General features: G+C 43.8%; 1 protein-coding gene across 4 annotated transcripts in view; it reads left to right on the top strand.

Moving 5' to 3' along the window:
* Positions 1-23,024: 23,024 nt before the first annotated feature.
* Positions 23,025-27,612, top strand: part of SPAG16 (sperm associated antigen 16) — a 365,904-nt gene continuing 361,316 nt past the window's right edge. The window contains exons 1-3 of one of the 4 annotated variants that reach the window (XM_033064224.2): positions 23,025-23,137; positions 26,195-26,241; positions 26,677-26,775. In XM_033064224.2, coding sequence (XP_032920115.1) covers positions 23,083-23,137; positions 26,195-26,241; positions 26,677-26,775 — 201 coding nt within the window. In that variant the 5' untranslated portion in view covers positions 23,025-23,082. Of the gene's footprint in view, positions 23,138-26,194; positions 26,242-26,676; positions 26,776-27,612 lie in introns of those variants that run through there. The other 3 variants (XM_033064223.2, XM_033064222.2, XM_033064225.1) reach the window with 3 other exon arrangements.

Genomic DNA, 27,612 nt, shown 5'->3' with positions numbered 1-27,612 from the left:
TAGAGGAGCCCTGAGGAAGAAGGAACATTTCAAAAGGACTGACTGACTGGGAGAGAGGATTGCTGCTCTGAGGTCAGTCTGTGTCTGTAGTCAGACCCTGCAGTGGGTGTATGCAGTCAGAGTTGAGCTAGGTGAAAGCTTGTGGTCTGAGGCAGCAAGGAAATACTTGTAGTCATATTCCAGCAAGAAATAACCTGCTGTCAGAGTCTGCAAAGAAAACCTATTTTTTGGGAGTTTGCTGCAGTCAAAATCTGTGATTAGTTGGAGTCAGGATGGCTAATGTGTAAAGGGAATGTACTGGGACCCTTTTCATGTTGTTAAATGGGAGTGTGTCTTGGCTCATTTCTATCCCTAATGAGAGGTCTGCTGCAATAAGAACCAAACCAGGAAGATCCAGCTGGGATACTGACAGCACTGTGACCCCACTCATCCAACAAACAACTCTTTATGGTACGTGTGTACAGTAAACACATTGCAAGAGGCAGATGGTGTTAGAATGTAAACACAAGGCAAGAGAAGAGTGTTGCTAGATACCACTTTTCTATCTTGAAAAGGGGAGCTTTTTTCCAAGGCTCCCCCCTTTCTTATTTGAGGGAACATAACATTATTGAAGCAGGGAGAAAATGCTACTCCTCTAAATTAACCAGTACAAGAGGAAGCAGGAAAGAAAGTTGAGCCCAAACTGGACAACAGAAGGGGGTTAGCTCAAGCTTTCCAGCATACCAGAGAGCCATTACCAGCCTGTCTGAGGAGTTTCTCTTGATGAACTCTTCCATCAGAAAAATTCTGGCCAGCCCAGCTGCTGTTCTCCTCCCCAGAGTCACAGCAAAGCCACGATGCCTATCCAAATACACCTTGTATTTTAGTTAAAAAGGCTCATGGGGTGTTGATTTTATGGTTTTGTGCCAATTCTCCCCAGCTGGGCCTTGTACTTACCAGCACAGAATATAGATAAGGATGGGAGAGGAAAGATGAGCCTAAAGCCTCTTTTATTTTCAAGTGACTTTTGATGGGATATGTCAGAAATGGTGGGATCTGTTCTAATGTCTGTCCTACTTTGCAACAATAGCTGCTTGTTGTGCACAGTGAGCCGAGGAGATGCCAGCAGGAATGGTTGTAATATCACTTTATAAGTAAATTAATTGCTTCTAATTAGACTGCTCCACTAAGATAAAATAGGAACAGCTCATCTTGCAATAAACTTTTATAATCTTTTGCCACACAGCTGAAAGCCACTTTGCCTGCTTTGCTGTGCATGGAAGGGGTGGATGCTGCTTATTCTCTCTAAAAGATACCCACCCATACACAATATGCTTCTAATAATTCCCTGTGCCTCTCAGTGTTGCAGTTGGTTTGCAGATCCAAGGTTTATTCCTCCCCCCATTGGTGGTTCCTGCAAGGTACAATGCAAGGGATTCCTGGATGTCACTTGCTGTAGTTACAGATACAGCGTTCAAGCACTGTGGCAGAAGTACAAACACCTTTATGAGCTTCATTTGTACTCTTCAGGGCTTTTTTTGGGCAGTTTCTGCTTTCTTGCTGCAGGGAATAAAACATGTTTTCTATCTGCACCATGATGAAAAAAAAAGGGGGGGGGGGCGGAATTTTAGTCCTAATTGGATGGAAGGAACAGTGTAAAACTTAATAGAGAAAATAAATCCAGAAGGGGGAGCGAATTAATGCACCGAAGTCCTGTGTGTGTCCTAAAGAAAGCAAATGTTTACCTGCTCTGACAATATGTACTCTGAGGGTGCCTTAACCCAGCAACAAAACAGAGCAGCGCAACACACCCTCCTAGAAATATTTGCGCTTCAGCTCACTCGTTCTCTGGGGTTGTAGCACCGCGGCCGGGGTTGTATCTCCTGGGTTTATTAATGCCTGTGCCCGGCCGCAGCTGGAGCCGGGATTGCCGGGATTCCCGGGCGCTTCGGGGCTGCCGTCAGTAGATGTCAGCATTGCCTTGTGCCTCCCTGCTGCTCCGGCCGCCGCTTGATTCTCACAGAGACAAAATGTTCAACTAATAGGCAACAGCATTTATTTCGGCTATCCTGCATATTTCTAGGCTTTGTTTTTTTTTTTTTTTTTGTTTACCCAATGATTTAGGATGGATAAAAATGTCTTCTCCCATCAGTTTAATGCTCTGCCAGATAGGCTTTGAAGGTTTTTCTTCAACGATTTTTCACACCGTATGACTGTGAGCAGATGAATAATTCTTTGTTTGACCACTCAGGGGCTGAGAAGGGCGAGTGGCCTGTCTTCTCCATGCTCCCTATCATCCAGGGTTGTACCTCCAACACTGTGCATCACTTTTCCCAGCCAGGGATGTCTTTCCCAGAAACTCCCGTGCCTTGCAGCAGGCTGCTGATGCCTATTCTTGAATCTCTGTAAAAGAGCGGACAAAACACCCTCCAGGCACGCCCTAGTTGGTTCCCCGAGGGCACTCGGTGCAGGGACAGGGGCTCTCTCCTCCTGCCCGGTGCGGATAATTCTTTGCTTTGCATTAGGGTGGCAGCATTGGCCGCGCTATGGGGACTGGATGCGCTCGCAGGAGCTGTGCATCCCATGGGAGCCGAGCTGTAGGAGCTGGGCAAGCAGGGCTCGGGGACACCTGGAATTAGAACTAGTCCCGGACAGCTCTGAGATAGTTGGTGGCCGGAGGTGGCCCCGGGCAGCTCGCATGCATTCAGCTGGTATTCACTGGGCTGAATCGGAGCGAGGTGTTTGGCACGGTGAGGACACGTGTGGAGCAGCCAGCTCTCTGTCACCACTGTCCCCCCTGCTTCCAGTGATTTAGGAAGGGGAGAAGAGGGAGTTTGGCGACAGAAAGTTCCTGCTGGAGTGTGGACAATGATGCTGGTGAAAGGAGATTAATCCAGAGAGCATTTGAGCGAGGGGAAAAAGAAACCAGTCACCCATCTAAGCTGTGTTCCCACACCCCCTCCTGTGCTTCCCCAGGCACAGAGAATGGGAATGTTCATCAGCAAGAGAGTCAGAGACAGGATTCAGTGGTGCATTTATGCTGGAGGCTTTAAAATGGTGATAGAGCACCAATGCTGGTGAAGATGAGAAAGGATCATTTCTCTTGGAAGATTTTACCCATCCCAACTTCTACCACAGCCCCTCTCACAGCAAATGTTTTCAGGAAGGCATCCCTCTGCTTGGGGGAATTCAGGCTTTTGGGTATCTAAAAGTTTAATGGATTTTAGAGAGACTGACACATCTGAAGTCTTCCAGTCTTGCTCCACCAGAGCTCTTGGAATCCTGGAGTGGCACTGAACTATTCTGCCAGAGCCACACTCTGCCACACCTGAAAGTCTAATTTTAATTTGCACACCCTGGAGCAGCACCATTTATGAGCAGTGCTTCACTTGTGGGAAATATAATTTGAAAATTTTCATCATCACCTTAAAAAATGTTCTTGCCAGTTAGAGTGTATGGAGGAGCTGACAATTTTTTGGGGACTGGAGACTCACAGAAACCACAAACCTTTGGATGTGAGAGCTGTCATAGAGTGCATGTGGGGTGAAATCCACAGATCAGAACTTTCCATTATAATTACACACAATTCTTTGGACTGACCACAGCATCCTTCATTTCTGTGGTAATTACACTGGCCTTGAGTGCCATGTACTGGCATCCCAGTATCTTCCTGGTACTCAGTAACTGCTTCTGATCAATGCTGATGTGAATGAATTAAAGCTAATAATATTGCCTCCTATTAGGGCAACGGTTGCTGGGCTCTGATTCAATCCTGCCAGCCTGGGCAGGTGCTTTTACTTTGGATGTGAAAAGAAACATGATTTAAGGCCCCAGTGAACAGGGTGAAATCTTTTTTTCTTCTGGAAAGGAGAGAGAAGATGGAGGTAGGGCTTGTGTGCTGGAGAAATACTTTACAAAAGTATTACATTAAAAAACAGATATGTTTTTAATGGCTGTTTTATTATGTTTGTTAACATGATAAATGGTAAAGAAGGGATTTTAAGATTAAAAGCTTTACTTGGTTTTGTGTTTCTGCACCAGAAGAAAGAAAAATGCTAATTTTAATTTATTTCAATATTAATAATATTGTGTTATGTAATGGCTCATGTTAGGGTAGGTAGCTCTATAATGAAAAATACATCTGTATAGTACATGAAGTCAGCACCAAAATGCTTCAAAACTCATGTATGTGTGTTTATACCACTCTAGAAGCCTGAGTTCACAGTTGTTGTGAACTTTGTCTCATTGCAAAGAAGATGCAAAATCTAATTTGCCTTTGCTCTAGGTGGCTGAAGTTAAGGCAAAGGTACCAGTGAAAATGACAGTATCAGGCAGTTGGCTGTGGCTCCTGTTTTTTGCTGGTTCTTTCCTTCTGCTTACCTCCCCTTGCAAACTGACAAAAGATGTATCGTGCAAATCATTTCGTAGCCTGCACATGTGTTTAATTAGTCTCCAGCCCACATGAGGAACTGCAAGGAGAAAGATAATTATGCAGGCTTCATGCTGTTTTGAGCTCTTGTGCTTTGCATTTTCTTTTCCAGCATTCAATTAAAAGTTAAGCACTTTTTGAGGCTATCCAAGTAGACAGCTATTGATTCTTCATTCTGTGGAAGGAGCCTTTCTTATAGTTTGTCAATTTGTGAAGTTGTTGGCTGGGAGAGAAACTGGGCAGCACAACACATCCTTGGGGAAATATCACAATGAATGCAAGGTGTGTGCTGCAAGAGGCCTCACACTTAAGGCCAAAATATCTGATAGTTTAAAAGTGCTTTTTAGTTTAAAAGTTTTCAAGTATTAAAAAAATAATTTTAATCGCTCACTAAGAGGACATTCTGAGATGCCTGGAGAAGTTTTGAAACAACCTTTTGTAAGAGGATTCCTGTCTCTCCTGTAGCTGTGGACAACATGCATGTGCTTTTAGTGCCAGGGTTTATCACTGCCACAGGGGACAAGCTGATGTGGCAACACCTGAGAAGATGGGAAGGAATTGGAAATGTTTGATTTTTTCAGTAATAACAGGTTGCGTCACCAATGCTTGGTGTGTGGAAATTTATTCTGCTTTGTAAGGAGGAAAAAGTTTTCATGGGATCCTAATACAAAGACCATTGACACCCATAGGATCTCTTCCTTGATTTTAACAGATCTGGAATCTTCCTTCTAATAAAGGATCAGACAATGCACCAGTAGAGGAATTGACATGGTTGGAATATAAATTCCCTGTGCAGAAGTAAGGATCTTTATGTGGTGATGACTAAGAAGTAAAGAGGATGGATCAGACAAAGATTATAAATATCCCCATTAAGAGCTCTTATTATCACTGATATAATTACAGAAAAGCAGGGAGCTTTAATGGGCAAAGCTGGCAGTCCTCACACAGGCTTTCAGCATTGATAATGGCACGTGGCTTAATGGTGACTAAGTCAAATGGTCTCTTCTGTAAGGTTCAGATAGAGACCCCCTCTCCTACCAAGTTTTCATATCCGATCCACTGCAGCAGATGGGTCTTGGAATTGAAACCAACTGAGCCTGATCCAAGTTGTGCTTTGTCTTTGCTCCTGGACACTCTAAGGAGGATGTATAAGGCAGTGACTATGGTCAGGGAGGTAAGGAGGCTGCTGTGCATTCAGGAGGCTCCTCTCAGCATTCTGTGTTGGATATGAGCTGCTTATAACATCAGCACTTCAGAGCTGCAATAGCACAGCTCACTCAGTCCTAATTAGCTGTGACCAGTGAAAGCATCAAGCTGACACAGTGCAGTGAGAGAAACATCACTGAATCCATGCCTGGCAGGAAGGTGCTGTCCAAATGCTGTAGCTGGAGATGTGTCTCTCTTTAATTAGCAGATTTATGGTCTGGTGGGTGCATGATGAATTGAGACAGTATGGTTAACTGTGGTGAACAAAGCTGCATCCTAACAACCAGCGCCTCTATAAAATTATATTGGCAATGAAATGCCATCATGCTTGGTAACTCCAAGGTGGACTAAAACTGCAGAACTGAAACCTACATTTACATATGTGTACAAGAATAAACACTCAGACATTGAGCCTTTAGCTGACTTTACAAAGCCCATCCATGAACCTGGAACCAGAGCTGGTTTCCAGCTCCCAGTGTCACTGCACTCTGGATTTTCACATTGAGGTTTTTGGTCTGTATGTCTGGGTACAGTTATCAAGCCCAGAAAAGGGGACCAACTTCATCAATGCTGAGAATCATTGTTACTTGTTGATATTAATTTGCAGTATTGGGAATGATAATCAAAAGCTAATTAAGCATTGTATTCTGTACAATGGTAGAACAGGCAAAGTGTTTAATGGTCACAAGACTCTTCATACAGACTGAACTCCTCACTTGGGATTACTGGGAATAGCTCCAGTTGGCTGGAGGGCACTCACCTTCATCTCACAGGTGAATGAGAGTACGGATAGGGCTGCAGCTGGAGATGCTGGCAGATTTTGTCCAGTTCAGGTCCCATCCTGCTCTGAGCCCAATTTTCTTCAGGGATTCTCGTGGTGGATTCTGGAAATTGAAGCAAGTGAGATGTCAAGTCTGAAAATGTCCAGTTAAACAGCTTAGAGTCAAACAGAACACCAATCCTCTTGTGTCTCTTGCTGTAAAGGTAAAATCCACATGTCTGTGTTTTTTCTGGGACATAACTTAGTGTGTTAGGTTTAGTGGTTATTCCTGCATTCCTCCTGGGCTTAAAATTGCTGTTCTTCAAGCATAGTTTGGGAGGGATCATAATATTTTTGAATTTGACTAGCTGATTGAACTAGCACTAGTTAGGGAATAAAAATGGACTGGTGTTTGCTCCCACACATCTTCCTTCAGATATTGGGATCAGGGCTGGATGTCACAATTACACTGATCTCACCAGCCAGTCTCAGCATGAAAAAACAGGCTGGGAGGAATGGGTTATGTTTTAACACTTCCATCAGAGCTGCTATCTAGCACAAATTATCCTATGTAATCTATTTACCAAAATTTCTGCTGTTTTGTTTGCACAAAGTAAGGTAACCCATGGGATAGTATACAGATGAAAAAATAGGTTCTCTGCACCATCTAAATAGTTTTATAATTGAGATTCATGCACCAATGAGGAGCAAACAGACTTAGCCATGGATTTACGAAGTATGGCAAATCTCATTTAGAAAAGGAAGGATCAAGGAAACATTGCTGACATAACTTTAACTCCTTTAACCTTAGGTTTGCAGGGCAATATCATAGTGTAGCTATTGCTATTTTTATATACTTTGTGGAAATCCCTGTGCCCTAAGGCTGGTGAGTAGAAAATAACAAGTAGCTTCCAAAAGGTGGATCATTTTACATGTGATGATGGGAGCCTGTGAATGATGAACTTCACGGGTTCAGGTTATTAGATTCAGTCCAGCTCCATTTTAAGTTGATAGGAAAACCTCAGATGATTTCACTGAGGATGTGGCCAATAGATTACTGTTTGCCTGTAGCAGTAAGTGAAATCATGGGGTGATGTCTGTGTGTGCACACAATGATTTTTAAATTGCTCCTTCTGTAGTCGACATGTCTCGCTAGGTTCAGCAGGAGCTTGTTAGAGACAGAACCTGGGGTTGGGAAAATGGACCATGAAGGTGATTATTTCTTTCTGAATTATTCATTGGAGAATCTTCTGCTTGTAAATGAGATAAATGTATCTGACACATGACCTGACCACATGCCAGTCTGAGTAATTGCTGGCTCACTGTGAAATCACCCGGCATGGGCTCAGGAGGGTGAAGACTTGGCAAGATGCTCACCTTGCCAAGTGAAGTGCAAAAGAAAGGCTGTCCAGGCTCAGAAGCTCACCAGGGGTCTGACATCATGTCAAGTCTCCCAGGACAGCTGAAGACACACAGGTACTTTGCATTGTGCCATATGGGCATGCTGAACAGGAGACAGGGAGAAGGAATTGGGGTCTGGACACATAGGTACTCCTTCAAAAGTCCTGGCTTGCTCAGAGCCCCAGCTTCATGTGTAAAGATGCTTTTGCCCACAAGGTTGGCATGATTTTCTTGTTGGTTTTTGGCAAGAGATCTTGCCTTCTGCAAGAGTAGGAATTGCAACTGTGGCCGCTCATCATAAGTTCCGACACAACTGATTTGTAGCCCTATGTCCCGGTTTAAAGGGACAGTATTACCAGGAAAAGGGAATTCAGGAACTCGCAGGCACAAAAAAAGGTATAGGTTGGGAATAACAGTTCTTTACTGAAATATTTATAAGACAAACAAAAACAGCATCAGCTATACGAAAGAAAAAAAAACAAAGCAGTGACAGAACAGAATGGAATTCAGTCCCAGTCTCTTTGTCAGTCACCGATGGCTCTCCGATGGACCAGGGCGGGCGGCTTCTCAGTCGCGGCTGCTGCAGGGGCAGGGGAGGGGGCGAGGTAGCCTCACCACCCCAGGTGGAAGAAAAGGGTGAGAGGAAGGAAACTCTGCTCACCGTGGGCGTCCCAGTTCCCAGTTGTTCAGAGCTAGCAGGAAGCTTTAGCAGTCCAAATCCAAGAAGCCTGATCCCAACAGGAGAAACGGAACCTCTCTCCTCCAGTTCGGCCGGCGAGCTGTCTAGTTCTCCTACCCCCAGTGTCCTCTTACTTGCGGAACACAAAAGCAGGACTCCACCTTTCCCTAATGGGCCATCATTGCTTCAGCAGTCCTTCATCTCCAGCTCTTAACGGCTAATAGGAGAGCCATCCCGGCTAGCTTAACATAATAATGGGAAAAATTTCTAAACCTCGCCAACCTACAACATTATCCACCCCAAATTTTTTCCATGCTAACATACTACATTAAATTAGAACCTTTAAATTACATACATACATGCAGTTACAGACACAGTATCATAGGTAGTTCACCCCAGAACAAGGTCTCCTTGGGGTATGCATCGGGTTTCTCCATCCTTTTGCATCACCCACCAGGTACAACCTGGTCCTTGAGCAAAAACCACCCCACGGACAGGATTGTCTTTGCTGGAGGCAGAGTTCACTCAAACAGTTTTCCCTAGCATACCTCTCATGTGTACCACTGGAACCTTATCCCCATCTGGTGTTCCCAAGAGCTCAGATTGGGCAGGGCCTGCTCGGTTAGTGGAACCTCGGGTATTCACTAACCATGTGGCCTTTGGTAGATTACTTTCCCAGTTCTTGAAAGTCCCCCCACCCAGTGCCTTCAAGGTGGTTTTAAGCAGGCCATTGCACCGTTCGACCTTCTCAGCTGCAGGTGCATGGTAGGGGATATGGTACACCCACTCAATGCCGTGTTCCCTAGCCCAGCTGTTTATGAGGCTGTTCTTGAAATGAGTCCCGTTGTCTGACTCAATTCTCTCAGGGGTGCCATGTCTCCAAAGGACCTGTTTCTCAAGGCTCAGGATGGTGTTCCGAGCAGTGGCATGGGGCACAGGGTAGGTCTCTAACCATCCGGTGGTGGCTTCCACCATGGTCAGCACGTAGCGCTTGCCTTGGCGGGTCTGAGGCAGTGTGATATAGTCAATCTGCCAGGCCTCCCCATACTTATATTTGGACCAACGCCCACCATACCAGAGGGGCTTCACTCGCTTGGCCTGTTTGATGGCAGCGCACGTATCACAGTCATGGATGACTTGAGAGATACTGTCCATGGTTAGATCCACCCCTCGGTCTCGTGCCCACTTATACGTGGCATCTCTGCCCTGATGACCTGAGGCATCATGGGCCCATCGAGCCAGGAACAATTCTCCCTTGTGTTGCCAATCCAGGTCTATTTGTGACACCTCTATCTTTGAGGCCTGATCAACCTGCTCGTTGTGTTGGTGTTCCTCATTAGCCCGACTCTTGGGGACATGGGCATCCACATGACGAACTTTCACAGGTAGCTTCTCTACCCGGGTGGCAATGTCTTTCCACTCGTCGGCAGCCCAGATTGGTTTTCCCCTACGTTGCCAGTTTGCCTTTTTCCACCTTTCCAGCCAACCCCACAGAGCATTGGCTACCATCCACGAGTCAGTATAAAGGTAGAGCTTTGGCCACTTTTCTCTTTCAGCAATGTCCAGGGCCAGCTGAACAGCTTTGAGTTCAGCAAATTGACTTGATCCACCTTCTCCTTCAGTAGCTTGTGCAACCTGTCGTGTGGGGCTCCATACGGCTGCTTTCCACTTCCGGTTCATCCCCACGACGCGGCAGGAGCTGTCGGTGAAAAGAGCGTAGCATGTTTCATCTGCTGGCAGTTGGTTATACGGTGGGGCTTCTTCAGCGCGGCTCACTTGTTCTTGCTCCTCATCATCGGCGAGACCAAAATTTTCACCTTCTGGCCAGTTCGTAATTATCTCCAAAATCCCAGGGCGATTTGGGTTTCCGATGCGGGCGCGTTGTGTGATGAGGGCAATCCACTTGCTCCATGTGGCGTCGGTGGCGTGGTGGGTAGAGGGAACCTTTCCTTTGAACATCCACCCCAGCACTGGTAGTCGGGGTGCCAGGAGGAGTTGTGCTTCCGTCCCAATCACCTCTGAGGCAGCTTGGACTCCTTCATAGGCAGCCAAGATCTCCTTCTCTGTGGGAGTGTAGTTGGCTTCAGACCCTCTGTAGCTCCGGCTCCAGAATCCCAGAGGTCGCCCTCGAGTCTCCCCAGGCACCTTCTGCCAAAGGCTCCAGGACAAGCCATGGTTCCCGGCTGCAGAATAAAGCACATTCTTTACCTCTGGTCCCGTCCTGACTGGGCCAAGGGCCACTGCATGAGCGATCTCCTGCTTGATCTGGGCAAAGGCTTGCTGCTGCTCAGCACCCCAGTGGAAATCGTTCTTCTTACGGGTGACCAGGTAGAGAGGGCTCACAATCTGGCTGTACTCAGGAATGTGCATTCTCCAAAAGCCTATGGCACCTAGGAAAGCTTGTGTTTCCTTCTTGCTGGTTGGTGGAGACATTGCGGTGATCTTATTGATGACCTCAGTGGGGATCTGGCGCCGTCCATCTTGCCACTTTACTCCCAGGAACTGGATCTCTCGGGCAGGTCCTTTGACTTTGCTCTTTTTAATGGCAAAGCCGGCTCTCAGCAGAATCTGGATGATCTTTTCTCCTTTCTCAAATACCTCCACTGCCGTGTTCTCCCACACAATGATGTCATCTATGTATTGCAGGTGTTCTGGAGCCTCACCCTTTTCCAGTGCAGCCTGGATCAGTCCATGACAGATGGTGGGGCTGTGTTTCCACTCCTGGGGCAGACGATTCCAGGTGTACTGCACGCCCCTCCATGTAAAGGCAAACTGAGGCCTGCACTCTGCTGCCAGGGGAATGGAGAAAAATGCGTTGGCAATGTCAATGGTGGCATACCACCTTGCTGCCTTGGACTCCAGCTCATACTGGAGCTCCAGCATGTCCGGCACGGCAGCGCTCAGCGGTGGAGTCACTTCGTTCAACGCACGATAGTCCACAGTCAGTCTCCATTCTCCATCAGACTTGCGCACGGGCCAGATGGGGCTGTTGAAGGGTGAGTGGGTTTTGCTGACCACCCCTTGGCTCTCCAGCTCACGGATCATCTTGTGGATGGGGATCACAGCATCTCGATTCGTCCGGTACTGCCGACGGTGCACTGTTGAGGTGGCAATTGGCACTCGTTGCTCTTCCACCTTCAGGAGTCCCACTGCAGATGGGTTTTCTGACAGTCCAGGCAAGGTGTTCAACTGCTTAATGCCCTCTGCCACTACAGCAGCTATTCCAAAAGCCCATCTGTATCCCTTTGGGTCTTTGTAGTAGCCACTCCTGAGAAAGTCTATGCCTAGAATGGGCGGTGCCTCTGGGCCAGTTACAATCGGATGTTTCTGCCACCCCTCTCCTGTCAGGCTCACCTCAGCTTCCAGCAAAGACAATTCCTGTGATCCCCCCGTCACCCCAACAATGGAAACACGCTCTTCCCCCACATGTTCTGATGGTATTAGAGTGCATTGTGAACCAGTATCAACTAATACCCTGTATTCTTGTGGTTCTGATGTGCCAGGCCATCGGACCCACACCATCCAATAGACTCTGTTATCCCGTGCCTCTCCCTGGCTAGAGGCAGGGCCCCTCTAGCCCTGGCTATTACTCCTTTCCTGAACATACATAGTGGAGGTTCCTTCAAGTGGGTCTGACAGATCATCCTCCCTTCTGTAATGCCCAGCACCTTGGTCATGGGAGGTTGAGGCTACCTTCACTTTAGTGTAGCTCCCTCGGTTAGCATTTCCCTCCCTGAGTTGACGCACCCGTGCTGCCAAGACAGAAGTGGGTTTCCCATCCCATTTTCCCATGTCTTCCCCATGGTCACGCAGGAAAAACCATAGGTCAGCTCGTGGGGTGTACCCTCTTCCACTAGCTGAGGGGCGTGGGGCTGTAACCTTGGGGTATGAGGCTCGCACTGGTGCTGCTTTGATCTTCCTGATCTCCTCCCTCATCTCACTTATGTCACCTCTCATCCCCCTCACCTCCCTGATCTCCTCCCTCATCCCCCTCATCTCCTGGACCACGGAAGAAACCTGGGCCTGCACTACGCCATTCATCATACTGTGAAAATCCCTAAGCTTGTTAGCAACAGAGCTCACTGTTTCTCGGTGCTCATCAGCATTAATCATTGCAATGAAGGTGGTGTATTGAGATGGCCCTCGGTTTGCCAGGTTCCACAGCATGTGACCTGTGCACCTGACCTTGTCAGGGTCATTGTCATGCTGTCCATCCCTCCCAAAGAGTACCTCCAGTACCGCCACCTCTCTCAGCTGTTGAATCCCTTCCTCAACGGTTTTCCAATGCATTCTATTATGGTACTCCTGCATTCTTTCTTTGTTGACAAACCTCTCTCTTACACTCATTAAAAGCCGCTCCCAGAGGGGAAGTGGGCCTGGCTCCCTTACGAATATTTGGTCCACACCTGAGTCCTGGGACAAGGATCCCAAATTCCTTGCCTCTGTACCATCCAAGTGCACACCTGTACCCATAAGGTCCCAGACCCGAAGTAACCAAGTTGTCAAAGCCTCCCGGCCCCGTCGTGCAATATCTTTCCGCAGATTGCGGAGATTTTCATAAGACAGGGACTCAGTGATGATTTCAACCTCTGGCTCCCCTGCTGGTTGTGAGGGCCCTCCTCTCTGGTCCTCTTTGTCTAGGTGCCTTGTTTTCATTTTAGACTTCCTAGTTTCTACAGGGGCGACTGCTGCTGGCTGTGAGTGCCCTTGCAATTCAGCTGGACCCTGGGCAGATATAACACCTATGGGTTCCACTACAGCATCACTGGATTCTCCCCCTTTATGGCAGGGCTTGTCACCAGCTGGGGAGAGGTACTCCTTCATCATCTGGCCCATCTCACGTATCTCCTTCACTAGAAGCCCCACCCACTCCGGCTGGTTTCTTTCTGAGATGGGCTGTGGGGCAGGGTCAGGCTCTGGGGCAGCATCCCTAGTCTTTGGGGCAGGGTCAGGTTCTGTGGCAGCATCCCTAGTCTCTGGGGCAGGGTCAGGCTCTGTGGCAGCATCCCTAGTCTCTGGGGCAGGGTCAGTCTCTGTGGCCGCATCCCTAGTCTCTGGGGCAGGGTCAGGCTCTGTGGCAGCATCCCTAGTCTCTGGGGTAGGTATCAGAGTTGTTATCCAGCTCAATCCCCCGTTATCTCTTAATGTTAAATAGGACAAGCCTATCAGTAACACCAGCCACTGTACGATATCATTAGCATTCAGAGGAAATCTGAACCCTTCAAAAACTGGTGGGGTAGACCCAAAAATTTGGGTGAGGGGTTGGGAGAAAATTTCCCCTGGTGTTATTCCCTCACAGTAGGTGCCATTATTAAAGTAATCCCAAAAACATGCATTTAGTGTGTGGTATCCCTGAATCCATGTACCCGCCGTCCAAAGGAAGTTAAAAATCCATGAATTCCTCACCTTATCAACCCATAAAGCAAGTTCGATAACAGTTACAGTAGCCTTAGTTACAGGGCCCATGCTTATGTAAGGGTTTGCAAATGGGAGATATACATGTATGAACACGTGCAGCCCAAACCAGATTAAACTGGACCACATGTTGCTAGCACACACAAAAAAAACAGTCTCAGGCAACCGAAGAACTGTTATTCCTTAACCTCGTGCCACACGTTCGGGCGCCAAGATCTGTCCCGGTTTAAAGGGACAGTATTACCAGGAAAAGGGAATTCAGGAACTCGCAGGCACAAAAAAAGGTATAGGTTGGGAATAACAGTTCTTTACTGAAATATTTATAAGACAAACAAAAACAGCATCAGCTATACGAAAGAAAAAAAAACAAAGCAGTGACAGAACAGAATGGAATTCAGTCCCAGTCTCTTTGTCAGTCACCGATGGCTCTCCGATGGACCAGGGCGGGCGGCTTCTCAGTCGCGGCTGCTGCAGGGGCAGGGGAGGGGGCGAGGTAGCCTCACCACCCCAGGTGGAAGAAAAGGGTGAGAGGAAGGAAACTCTGCTCACCGTGGGCGTCCCAGTTCCCAGTTGTTCAGAGCTAGCAGGAAGCTTTAGCAGTCCAAATCCAAGAAGCCTGATCCCAACAGGAGAAACGGAACCTCTCTCCTCCAGTTCGGCCGGCGAGCTGTCTAGTTCTCCTACCCCCAGTGTCCTCTTACTTGCGGAACACAAAAGCAGGACTCCACCTTTCCCTAATGGGCCATCATTGCTTCAGCAGTCCTTCATCTCCAGCTCTTAACGGCTAATAGGAGAGCCATCCCGGCTAGCTTAACATAATAATGGGAAAAATTTCTAAACCTCGCCAACCCACAACACCCTACCTTGTAAAGGTTTAATGCTGGCTGTGCTTTAAAAAAAACTTGATGCGAAATGTAAAAATTGCACATCTGTGATGGAAATGTTAAAAGGGATATGGATGGGCTTCTCCCCGTACTTTGCTCTCCATTGCATGCTTTGTTTTAGATTTCTCACTGCCCAGAGAATGCACTATAAGGAGATATGCTTTGATGTGGGATTTGAATTGGGGAAGGGCATAGGGAACATTGAACAGTCACTTCTGAACAGAACCATTTCTGGAGTCATCAACCCTACAAAACCCAGCAAGGTGAGCTGAAGTTCTTGTGTGAAGGAAAAGATGGTCATGCTGGACATTATGTCCCAGTAAAGTTTGAATATGTTCAGAAGTTCAAAGGTGAATTTATGTGAGGAAATTCGCAGTTTTCTCTTCTGAACGCAGCTGTATATTTTGAAGGGTCAGAAATGCCTTTAGAGGGAGAGATTTGTTTTAAAGTAAGGTTAATTTAAACAGATACATTTTGTGTTCCTTAAATACCTATATCATCTTAACTTCCAGTGGAGTAAGATGCTGTGCTTGACCAGTGGAGAGGAGTCAGCAGCTATCAGCCTCTCTTACAGCTGCCTGTTTTGGACAGCTCACAGCCTCGGGAGGGGAAGATAGGAATCAGCACAGAGCAAGGAGCTGCCTCCTCTGCTCAGAACAGCACTGCAAAGAGTTTGTCTGAAAGGAAATCCTGCTTGGGGGCCTGAGTCCCTCAGCCCTGGTTTCAGGAGGTGGACTGGAGACCTGTGGGGGCCCAGATGCAGCAAGTCTCTCTTGGATATGGGTGCTGCAATTGCCTGTGGGAAACAGAAAAGGTAGAGAACTCTCAGAAAGCTGTGTGAAAGCAAATCTCAGGATGGAGAAATTCAAGAATGCTGAAGATGCAAGGACAAGGTACAATAGGGCTGTGGGTTCTGTAGTGACAGGCCTCAGGAAAATAGGTTAAGCAAGATGGAAATATGTAAGCTTAATAATGAAGCTTTATGCATTGTTTTCAACTATTACAAGCAAGTGTTATTCAAAGCAAGATGTACACGCAGCTTTATTAATTGACCTGAGCAAACTCTTGTCAGCTTTTAACATTATGCTGTTGGCTAGAAAGTTTTTAAAAGACTTTGTCACAAACAGAACTTGGTCTGCTGTGCCAGCAGCTGAAGCTGTTCCATCTCCCTTGGCTCCGTAAAATGGGACTGATCATTGTGATGGAATAAAGCTTTGAGACAGCTGCTCCAGCATTCCTGTCCTGTTGCTTGTGTACATAGTTATATGTAAATACAAGATAAAAGAAAAAATATCCCAGAAAAACCCCAAAATTGCCATTTTCAGAAAGGGAACAAGTTGGCAGAGCCAATTTTAAGGATTAGGAGTCAGTGAAAGCCTCTTGAGTTCAGGTTCCTGTGTCCCTGTAGGCTTCTTTAGATTCTCATCCTATGTTAAGGATTTGGCTCTTAAGTTACTGGGAAAATATTATGAAAAGAATTTATATCAAGGTAAGCTTTGAGTGTGTGAGCTAGTCCACTTCAAACCACTTTGGGCATCTTCAAATGCAACACAAGGTGCCCAAGATTAAAGTCTAGTTTGAGAAGCTGAATTACCAATATTTGCTCACTCTGTTCTATACAAAAATGAGCAAAAGGCTTGATAGCAAAAGTTATGGCTGTGCTAGAAATAGTATGAAGGTAAAAGGAAAAGAACTTAAACATAGCATTTCCAGATTTCAATTTTGTGGCACTTCAATATTTAAACAAAATATTAAAACCCCCACAAAGCAAAGCTTTGACATTTAGGTATAGGGTGCCAATATTTTACAATTGCTTTCACCAGAGGCATGTGAAAATGAAAGCTATGAAATGCTTCATTCACATCACAAATGGCAATCAGTATTGCATATGGAAGAGTTTTGGTTTTTCTAAAAAAAATCTAATCTAGAAAAATGGTGAATTTTTATAGAATTGTTGCCCAGAGTTCTGTATTTGTGTTAATAACAACAAAGCAAAGAGATGGACATAAAGACAGTGCAGTCCTCACTGTGTATTCAAGAGAAACCAGTATACACTGCCACCCTCAGCTGAAACAGATTAGAGGTGGACACTTTGAAGTTACTTATATTTTCATATTCTGTATGGGAAAAAAATTACACTGCAATAAAACCAAAGAAAATGCTAGAGGAACTTAAAATTCTATGCTTGGTCTCCATCAAGACAACCTTTAAGCAGGTGAGGAAAGGCTTAGCTAGAAGCTTTGTTAGCAAATGTTGCTTTTGGCTACAAATCCCCTGCTACTCTTTGTCCATTTTGCATCAAATACTGTGACATCTTGGACCATTTTTTGGGTATAATTTCCCATTTTTTTTTTAGAACAAGAATCAACAGTTTATTCTAGGCCTATCTCTGAAAACATAGGTTGAAGAAATAGCCAAGGGTTGTCAAAGTTGCTAAAAACAGAAATGTAAATGATTGGTCAGAATCGGAAAAGAACAAAATAGACCAAAAAAAGGGAGGAGTGAGCCCAAGCAAGGAAAGCATCAAAGAGCAGGCAAGGATTTTTAGGGAAACAAGAAGGAAAAAAAGTGAAGGAGACTGCACTCTGTCTTACTAAGATATAGATAAAAGGATTGCGTGCAAGGAAAAAATTTTATTGAAGCACCCAATCATTTTGAATAATTCATGGGTTTGGTAGATGTATTCCTTTATATAAATTTTTAATCTGATTTTGACAGAGAAAACTTTGTCATATCTGGTTTTAATGTGAAAATGTACATGCATGACCTTCAAAAAAAAGAGAGGAGGAAACCACCTGAAATGACTGGCATGGGCTAATTATTAGCATGAGACTTAAGACTTCCAATGGGAAGATGCATCACCTGGGTAAATGAGCACTGAAGCCCTTGGAAGCATGGTAAAATAAGAAAAAGGAACAGTTTTTACAAGCTTTTGTGTTGCTTGTCCTTTAGCTCATATTTTCTGATATGGTGGTGTCTCAATTCTTACCTCTTTTGCTAAGTACAGAGTAGGAAAAAATACAGCACTTTGTTTTCTCTGGTCTTTTGTGCTAAGGGTGGTGGCTTTTCCTTTTACGACCCACATGGAGTTAATTTTTTTCTTACCTTGTAGTAGGAATGTATTAGCTGCTTTGTGATCACAGCTGCCTTGAAGAGCATATTAACTAAACTTAATTTCAAAGGGGAGAAGAACATATTAAGTGAAAAGCCTCTAATTATCAGGAACTGATGATCATTAGTCCCTATAAGCTGTATAAATACTTGTGTTCATAAAACTGGAGTTTAGAGAGAACACTGCTCACTCTACCTACTTGTGAAATAAAAAGTTGGTATGTGACACCTCTCTTGTCTTTTAGCACTATTTATTCTAGCTGTGATGCAGAACTGCTCCCAAATTTAGAACAGGAGAGCCAACATAATCAGTCTGTCCTGATAACTGTCAAGGGTGACACCAGGCAGAGATGTGGAGGATGGAGTTGTTGGCAAGAGCAGCATCAGTGTGGATAAAAAACTCTATTACACATCACAGTGTACAGACTGGACTAGACACATTCCAGGTCTGCAGAGGGAAACCTGCACTCTTCAGAGCCATGCCCTGGGCTCCTGTTGTACTGATGTCTTTGCTGTATTACTGACAAAATGCTTGACTGTTGACTCCCAAATTTTTCTCTAAGTGCAATCAAAACTCTTCATACTTCTGTTTCATTTATATTGTTCGGTTTTGAACAGCTTATTGTCTCTTTCCTATGAAAGAGTAGTGTGACATTGAAGCTAGGAATCTGACTGAATTTTAGGAGTTTATTAAGGAAAGTTATCTTCTGCATTTGGTGATTAAGTAGTGTAACTAGTACTCCACCTAATGCTCACTGTGCTTCAATGAAGTGCTTAGGTGAACAACCATCAGAAATGCTGATGTGCTGGAAAACAGACATTTTTGTTTTCTTATGATGTCCACTCAAACCCTTTTTAAAGAGATTTAGTGTATCCTACATCTAATCTATAGAAATACCTGGAAATGAAGCAGAGCTTTATATATTTAATGTTCTTACAGAGTAGAGACAAAAATTTTAGTGTTACTTTGCCTCATTAAAAAAAGGTAACCAAACAGGAAAAAACGTACACCCTCCCCACCCCTGCCTTTTTTTTTTTTTTTTTTTTTTTTTTAATTTTATCTGGATTAGCTTTTTTAGGTTTAAATTCCATGACAATCATATGAGCACCAACAGAGGAGCAAGGAAAAAAGCAGGAGTGCCCAGCAGGAGGTAGAGTAGAAAGCTGATAGATTGAAGCTGTCATGGGATCATATTTATTAAAAATCCTATTCTGGTGTTTTTTTGGTTTTTTTTTTTTAAGCACCCTATTCTGTTACATTTAAAGCTCAGCAAGGTTACTATGGCTTTGCAAATGTGACCTTTATAAAGATGACCTGGCATTATGGGTATTATTACACTGTAGTTACACTGCATTTGGCAATCCTGACATTTTTAGATGAAATTTCTGTTAAAGTAGCAGAGTTTCTCTTTTTGAGACTGTGTTTGTACTAGTCCTTAAATCTCCTTCCTTTATGAGAAATACCTATGGCATACAACATTACAGCAGGAAAAAAAAAATTCCTGCTTTTCTAAAGTTGGGAAAGTGATTGTGCTTCCACAGCATGGCAAATGTGCTGATGCTTCTCGAGCACAGACATTTCATTGGATACAATATTTATGTCCTTTGGAAACTTGGAAATTTTCGTGGGAGTTCTGTAAAATAAACATATACAGAATATAGGGATATATAATTTCCCACTCCCTCTTACCCACCTGCAATACTGTGCCTGTAATGCCCGCAACCGACAAAACTTTCCTTGTAAGCTTTTTTCCACTCTGGAGTCTGTGTTACAAGTATCCTTGATGTGATTCTTGGGATAACTCTTAGCCAAATTCTGCATGTTACTCTGTTGTTGTACAAGCAGCTGCCAGATGGCAATACAGAGAAAATACATTTAACGTCAGTCACCTCACTGGAAGCCAGATGGCACAGCAGAAGTTGGAACAAGATGTTTGCCAGCTCATTCTGACTTCCAGCTGTGGTCCCGTGCTCCACCATGCCCATGTGGACAGTGGCCCCTTGACTGTCACCGTGATACTGCTGTTGGAGCATTCCTGCCCGTGCTTTGTGCTCATTCAGCAACCCGAATTGCTGACATTGCCTTGTCCTTCCTCCCCCAAAGCTGCACTGCCGAACAATTAGAAATGGGTGTGTGAAAGTCAGTGGGGCAGATAATTCTTTGTTGGCTGCTTGTCTGCCGTGATGAAGTGCATATACTGAAGCTTTTGGACGTGTTCCTGCAGGGGAGGGAAAGTCACTGAAAGTAGCTCACGTGGTTGTTCTGGTTTTTTAACTCAGCTTGTCAAAATTGTAGTTGGTTTGGTTGTAGAATCCAGCAGGGGATGTTATGCTCTGAATGCAAGGAGAGTCAGTCTTTCAGGTGTGGTATAAATGGAAGAATACCTGGCCTTTAAGGGATTGGGAGCACAATCACTTTGTGCTCTTGTTCCTGGAGACTGCAAAGCAATGCTTCTGGAGCATTCCAGTTTGTCCAGTTTTCACAAATAATCTCTTTTAAATCCTCTACCTTGTCTGGCTGATCTATCTGGCGGAGGTACACGCCTCAATCTTTGCTCTGTGAGAAAAGCAAACAGCCTGTCTAATGAAATTCTCAAGCTACAGCAGATGCTGCTTCCATGTCTTTCTCAGGAGAAGTTATGGGATACAGTAACAGCACTGGTTGCTGCCATTTGGGAGATGATAACCATTTATAACCCAGACTGTTATGAGGCTATAAACCAGGGTGAATTGGGTGCTTAGAGTTCAGCTTAGCAATAATCAAATACAAAGTATTTATGGCAGGTGGCTCTGAATGAGGTAGAGAGAAACTAGTTGGCTTGTTATGCCTTTTGAAGGAAAATGTCAGTACGATGAGGCCATTTATATAGTCAAAGTGGGATGACACAAAGAGTTTAGAAGTTGCCAACCAAACATTATTTCCATAAAAGACTTTAAACCTTTGGGAAATAACAATCTTTGACCAACCAACTTTTATTCAAAAGTAATCAAATAAACTCTGTAGGTCCTTTACAATACTGGCAAATGTCCATGTATGATAGAATTGGTTATTTTTTTGCTTCAACTTTTTTTCATAGAAAGTGCACTGACTATATCTGATTTCTAAAAATGGGAACCATAGGATGTGCTGAACTAGCTGCTGTCTGAATGGAGAATATAACTTTTAAAAAAGAACCCTGTAGTTCTTAAAATCTTTCTGGATACTTAAAAATTGGTTGGAGTTGGATTTAAATTTGGTATTACAGAATCCCAAAATGGTTTGGATTGTAAGGGACCTTAAAGTTCATCCAATCCCACCCCTTCCCTGGGCAGGGATGCCTTTCACTATCCCAGGCTGTTCCAAGCCCTGTCCAGCCCGGCCTTGGACACTTCCAGGGATGGGGCAGCCATAGCTTCTCTGTGCCAGGGCCTCATCCCCTCACAGGGAACAATTCCTTCCTACTATATACAATTTCTTCTTAGATCTACTCTCTTGATATGATTCTATCTTTGCATAGCCTTTCTTGCCAAATCCATTACCCATTGACATTGATCTTTAACGATTCCTTAAATAAACCAAGAAGACTGAGATCCTTTTGTCCATCACTATTAATTGTTTTCTAATCACAATCTTCCCCAAAGCACCTTTCTGAGCCCTTTTTAAACTTTCATCACTCTTCTTCAGTTGTGGATACCATACATTTCCATGTTTTAGTAAGACTGAGAAGTCCTATGAATAATTTGTAGGGAGAAGTTAGGCCTGCAGAGAGAGAAAACTCAGAGAAGGGTATTGCTTAGCATTTTGTTTGTTCAACTCACTCTTTGTGTAAAGGCTAACAGCAAAAGTTGCTGAGAGAATTGAGTGGTATTAACTTAGATTAACAAGCTGTGCTTGCCTATATGACACAAAGTTACACTTACTCTGTGATTTGTGGTGGAATTGGAAACTTCCCTAAGGGAATGATGCCTTCAGTTGTAGCCACCCCAACTTTTGTAGCATTATCACCTTCCCAATCTGCAGTTCAGAAGGCCTCTGGTGGGTTCGATATGATGAAAGAACATTCTTCTGGTCACATTAGTTTAATCTGAAGGAGGAGAAAACCACAACCATCAAAGATCATGAAAGGTATGTCAGCATTTGCCCTCTACCTCTTGAAACCAGCTGAGTTCAAGCTCTGAGATGTATTAAACTCAAAAACAATGCTTGAGAGAATTTGAGGGAATACAACAGTTTTTGTCATCTTTGCAGTGTTGTGACAGTCTTGTTCCAAAACATTGTTCTTTTATTACATATCATTTCTCAAGAATGTGTCTGCCATGGGAGAGGAATCCTGTGTAACAATTTCTGCATAGTGCCAAAACAATAGTTTCACAGGCAGCAGGTCCTCTTGCCAGATTTTCAGGCTCAAGGCTGTATCTCAATGCTTACGGGTTGGTTTGTTTGTTTTGTGTTTTTTGTTTGTTAACTCTGCAAGCAAAACTAGTGCCTCTCCTTTCAACCCAACCATTACCAATTTTTTATTACTTCCCCCCCCCCCTAGATACTTTGAGCACTTATTTCCATTACTTAACATTAATTCAAACACCGATTCTGAGTTCCTGTTGCATGTAAATCCCCTTAACCCAATGGAAATTTAGGACTGGTACCTCTAAGCTTACCTTAGCATAAGAAAAAGCAACAGAAATTTTTCTGTAGAATTTTGCAACTTTATTTCAGATTCCTAGGAGCCATAACGTGTGTTCTCCATAAATATATGGGTTTTTTTCCCAGGAAAATTCCCGCTTTTAAACGTGAATATAGAATCACGGGAGAGTTCGGGTTCTGAAAGCGCTTAAGCAATCAGTCCCACAGGACTTCGCTCAGGAGCAAAGTAGCTCATTCCAGCTAGAAAAATGTTCCACCTGCAGAAGAAATTAGTCCCTTCTCGGGGGTTTGAGGCTGTTTTCCCCCTCGTTTTCTGCTGTTTTTCCTTACACTTCAGCAAGGGCGCTGCGTTTAGCGGAGGGGCCGCAGGTGCCCGCCCTGAGGGGACGCCCTGGAGTCCTGCGGGAGCTCTGTGCCCTCACATCCGGCTTTGTGAGGAGCCAAATGAGCGAGGAGCTTCGCCTGGAGTTACAAACGCTGGATCACGTTAAGCCGGATTTAATCAAACTCAATTCGTTTAAATTAAATTAAACCCGGCTCTCTTCCCGCCGCGGCCTCTCCTCGCGAGAGGTCGCCCCCGGCAACGCCGCGGCCATGGCGGAGGAGGAGGATGAGCCGTCGGTCTCTGAGGCGGCGTTCAGCCTGCAGAGTATCCTTCTTCTTCCCCAGTCTTTCCCCCTCCATCCTCCACCTCCTGCCCCGCTGGTGGTGCCGGTTTTTCCCCTCAGGGCCCGTCTCCTCAGCGCTCCTCCCGCCTCAGCCGCGGCGGCCCCGGCACCTGCTGGAGGGAGGGTGGGGTGGGGCGAGGAGAGTACGGGGGGAAAGTCAAAAATCCCCTCGGCTTGTTGGTTCTTTTTTGTGGTGTTCCTGGAGACTGCAGAGCGGCTGAAGCCTGTCCAGGGAAAGGGATGGAGCAGCTGAGGGAGCTGGGAAGGGTCTCAGCCTGGAGAAAAGGAGGCTCGGGGGGGCCATTGTGGCTCTGCACAACTCCCTGAGGGAGGGGCATGAGAGGGGTCGGGCCCTGCTCCCAGGGAACAGGGACAGGAGGAGAGGGAATGGCTTCAATTCATGCTTGGAGACGTTTAGATACCAGGAAAGGGTTAGAAGGCCTTGGCATGGTTTAGCGGTGCAGTGCTTTGATACCACTTTGGTCTTAGAGGTCTTTTTCAACTTAAGCAATTTTATGAATGCGTGAGGTTTCAGCCCTGCGCAGGCAGTGGGGTCTTGCTTGCTGAAAGGCGGTGTTTGCTTTCCTGGCTGAAGGTCGGGGTTCCTAAATACCCCTTGGAAAAGTGGGGGAATTGAATCCTGCAGTGCTGCTGGGGCAGCCTGGTGTTATAAATATGTATTAAGGTATTGGCTTTTTGCAAATACTAGGGTGGATACTATATGTGTGGTGTTGAAACGGTTTTTAAGATACAGTTTTCTTTAGGAGTGACATAGGCTGATAAAATGTCTTTGTAGTAAGTGAACTGCCTGCTTGGTGGGATAACACCCAGTGAAGACACCTGATCCTGATACACCAGTTAGAAATTGAAGACACAGCCCAAATGAAGACTGATACAAAAAATAAATTCAAACCACAGCCAAGAAACACACACGCTCTTAAAAAGGCAGACTCAAGGCATGGCCATGTAAAACAGTTCCCGGAATATGGAAAATTTGTAGAAAAGTTTGAAAATGTATGATGGGTCTATGAATATGCAACGGGCTGGTGAATTTAAGGGGTGTCTCCAAAACACCCCTTGAATGCCAAGCACCCACCATTATAACCTTTTGCTTTATTGTTTGTCTCTCATTGTCTTTTATTAAACCTTTTAAAATTACCAGGAAAGTGAACCTGGTTTTTCACACTGAGCAGGAGTTAAAATCCTGGCGTGTAAAGCTCTTGTTTACCTTTCCTGTGTTAGGTATTGAGCAGTAAATGTGAAATACCTGTGGAGGAGGTAGAGTAATTGCTGGGATATTCATGGTTTTTGGTTTGTAACTGAGTATGACAGGGTATGAGGGTTGTGATACATAACCTAGACATAGCTTTGTGTGGCTTTTAGAGCAAAACCTCACCCAATTCTTTTAACATTTTAGTTGTAGCAAGTGATGTTGGGAGTTCATGGCTTTAAATGTGTAATTTTTTTGGTCCCATGACCCAAATTCTGCTTTTGTCACTGGGCCAGATGAGCAGCATCTGTTCTCTTTTCCAGCTGTGAGCTGCAAATCAAACTCTAATGCTTTTAGAAGCTAAGCAATCATACTTTAGTGTCATAGACCCTACCATACCTTAGTTTTTCCTGCCTTGCTAGAATTAAGTTGTAAGCCAATATAAAGCCAATTTTAAAAAGTGGAAGAGTCCTTTTGCATCTCGTGCCTCAGTTTCTACCTTAGTGAATCTGCACAGCTGTTTTCATTATGATGTGCTTAAGAAAGCATTGCTTCAGCAAATGTAACACTTTGGAGAAATACAGTAGTTTTAAAAATTAATTTATCTGTTTTATAGTGCACCTAGTTATGATTTTTGGAAGAAAAAAAATTTAGGAAAACCACCAGGATTTTTAAAGTAATATTTTAGTCTGGGCAAATTGTTTGCAATGACACATTAGTTTAGACCATAGTGGATCAGTCAGGTCAATAGAAAATTGAGGAGAAAATCCCTAGTTTGTGAAAGGTTATTATTTCTCAGGGGGTTATGGTGTTCAGCTGTTAGCCTTCCAGCTAGATACAATTTATCTGAGTTTTTCTGGTGCTGTGATGCTGTGGTCTTGAATGCAGATGACACTTTTGCCTGTGTTTTGTACTTTTACATATATACTGTACTGTGAAAACTGGCAAAAGGTCTGTTTTTAGGAGAATAATTCAGATTTGGGCAGCTTGGTGCAAAGCTGGAAAATCATGTTGTTGTTTTTTTTTTTTCTTTGTGTGTGAAGTACTGAATTGCCAGCTTTTCTTTGGAAGTTAATTTTTGGTTTATTTACATGGGTCACTTGTAGGCTAACTGATTTCTTAGGGAAACTGGCAGCAGCATCTGCTAAAAACATTTCATTATTCTTTCATGGGCTGTGAGGCTAGTGGATGAAAAGATGTTTATTTGGCTTTTATTCTTGACTATTTGTAGTTATGTTTAAAAGTTTGACTCTAAAGCATTTCAAGGAACTGTAGATAATTTCCAAATGAATTTTTGAGTTTTGAAAGTTTCTCATCTTTTTATTGTAAATGTCTTGTGATTAATTAAGGCATTTGCATCAGCTCTTTTGAGTGGTCCTGTGGTGTTCAGGGTTTGACCTCAGGTATTCCTGTTTGAACTCACACATCTGAATTTGGTGTTTTCTGAGAGAATGAAGCTAGTTCTGCTTCATGAAGAAGGCTGTGGAAATCCTAGTGCAAAAAGACCCCTCTCAAAACTGATGACTGGCTGAGAGCACAACTGAGCTGTTTTATTTTGGAATAGTGCTTGGCTTCTGAGATCTGATGAGTCAATTTTTAATGGTGTTCAAACCTGCTGTAAAAACTTAAACCTGAATTCTGTCTCTGTGCATGGACCTGGGCTTGCTCACCTTGAGGTTGATGGAAACCTTTAAATTGAAAGTCTTGTGTTGAAAAGAACAAGGGTGGAAGTGGTGATAACAGATTTATAGATGGGTATTTTATGATTTTTTTCTCAGTTGGAAATTCTCACATGCAGCTGTTGTTTCAGACTTAACTAAACCTGCAGACATTACCATAACAGATGATATTAAAGATGATTATCAGTATGAAGAGGTAACTTAATAAATTGATAATCTCCTGATATATTGTGGTAGAGTTTTCATGCTTCATTCTTTTTACTTCATCGGTCACATAGACCTCCTGGGAGAAATGACACAAATCTCCATTTATAAAGTGATGATAGAATCTTCTCTTTTTCAAGAGAAATTCAGTGTTAGTTGAATTGTTGTGTATTGCCTTTATTTGAACTAAATACTAAATACATTTTTAGAGGTTTAAGAATTTTTATTTAGATAAAACATCTATTTAGATATTTAAGATTATTTATAAAAATATTTCAGTAATAGGATTTCTATTTAAATATGGCAGAATGGTATTTTAACAAGGAGGGGATTATTTTCAGCAGTTATAATGGGTGTGGGAGCAGTTGTATTGTGAAAGAAAGATGTATAAAATGTGTTGTACCAAACTTTACATAATTTCATTTAGGTTTCAGCAGATGATGATGCCAGTCTTCACGAAGATGATGAGGATCTGACCAAAGCTTTGCAGACTATTCAACAGCAGACTGAAGATGCCCAAGTTTTAGTAAGAGATTCCTAAACATTCTAAGAGTCTCTAAGTTGGCATTTTTACTGGCTTGAAGTTTACACACAATAATTTATACTAATTATGAAATATTTGTGTGGGAAAGATTGTCTTTTATTTTCTTACATGCTTATAGAGTAAACATATGCCATAGTGGAAAAGACACCTTACATTTCCTGGGTTTCATCTTCCTTTAATTTGTGTTCATTTTGTGTTCTGTAAACAACCTGATATTTCAAGTACATGTACAAAACTAGGTTATTTAAAATATGTTAAAATTATTGTAATGCATCAGTATTTCAGTTCTTTATCAAGCAGATTAAATGAGAATGTGCTCTCTGGCATAGGAGAGAAACTGCATCTGCTTATCACCCACAAAAGGTTGTACTTGAATACCTTGCTAAAACAAATTGTTCATACATTGAAAGTAAAGAATGGACTGTTACACTATGTTAAATCAAAATATTAATGAAATTATCAATCATTCCACACCATTAGTTTTGACATTCCTTACATTTACAGTTTGATTTCAAAGCAGGTGTGTAATAGTGCAGAGTTACACAATGGGATTGCTATATTGCATTTTTCAAAATAAGATTTACCTGAATTTACTTGTTTTTAACAGTCTACTGAAAAAGTGATTTTCCCTGCTGTGTTCCAAATATCACCACTGTCTTGTAGCCTCATCATAAGGGTTCAGTCATAGTCTTTGTTTTGCAAAAGAAAATGTTTAGTAGTGGAAAGATCAAATTAAGTGAATGATGCTTAAACTCAGACTGGAGGGAAAATGTGGGTTTTCTTCTGCAGTTGTGCTTATCAACAGATCAGTTTTGTACT

The sequence above is a fragment of the Catharus ustulatus genome, chromosome 7 (assembly GCF_009819885.2).
Source record: "Catharus ustulatus isolate bCatUst1 chromosome 7, bCatUst1.pri.v2, whole genome shotgun sequence".
Taxonomy (NCBI): Eukaryota; Metazoa; Chordata; class Aves; order Passeriformes; family Turdidae; genus Catharus; species Catharus ustulatus.
Note: the sequence above shows the minus strand (reverse complement) of the source record. Positions and strands in the feature narration are given on the sequence as shown.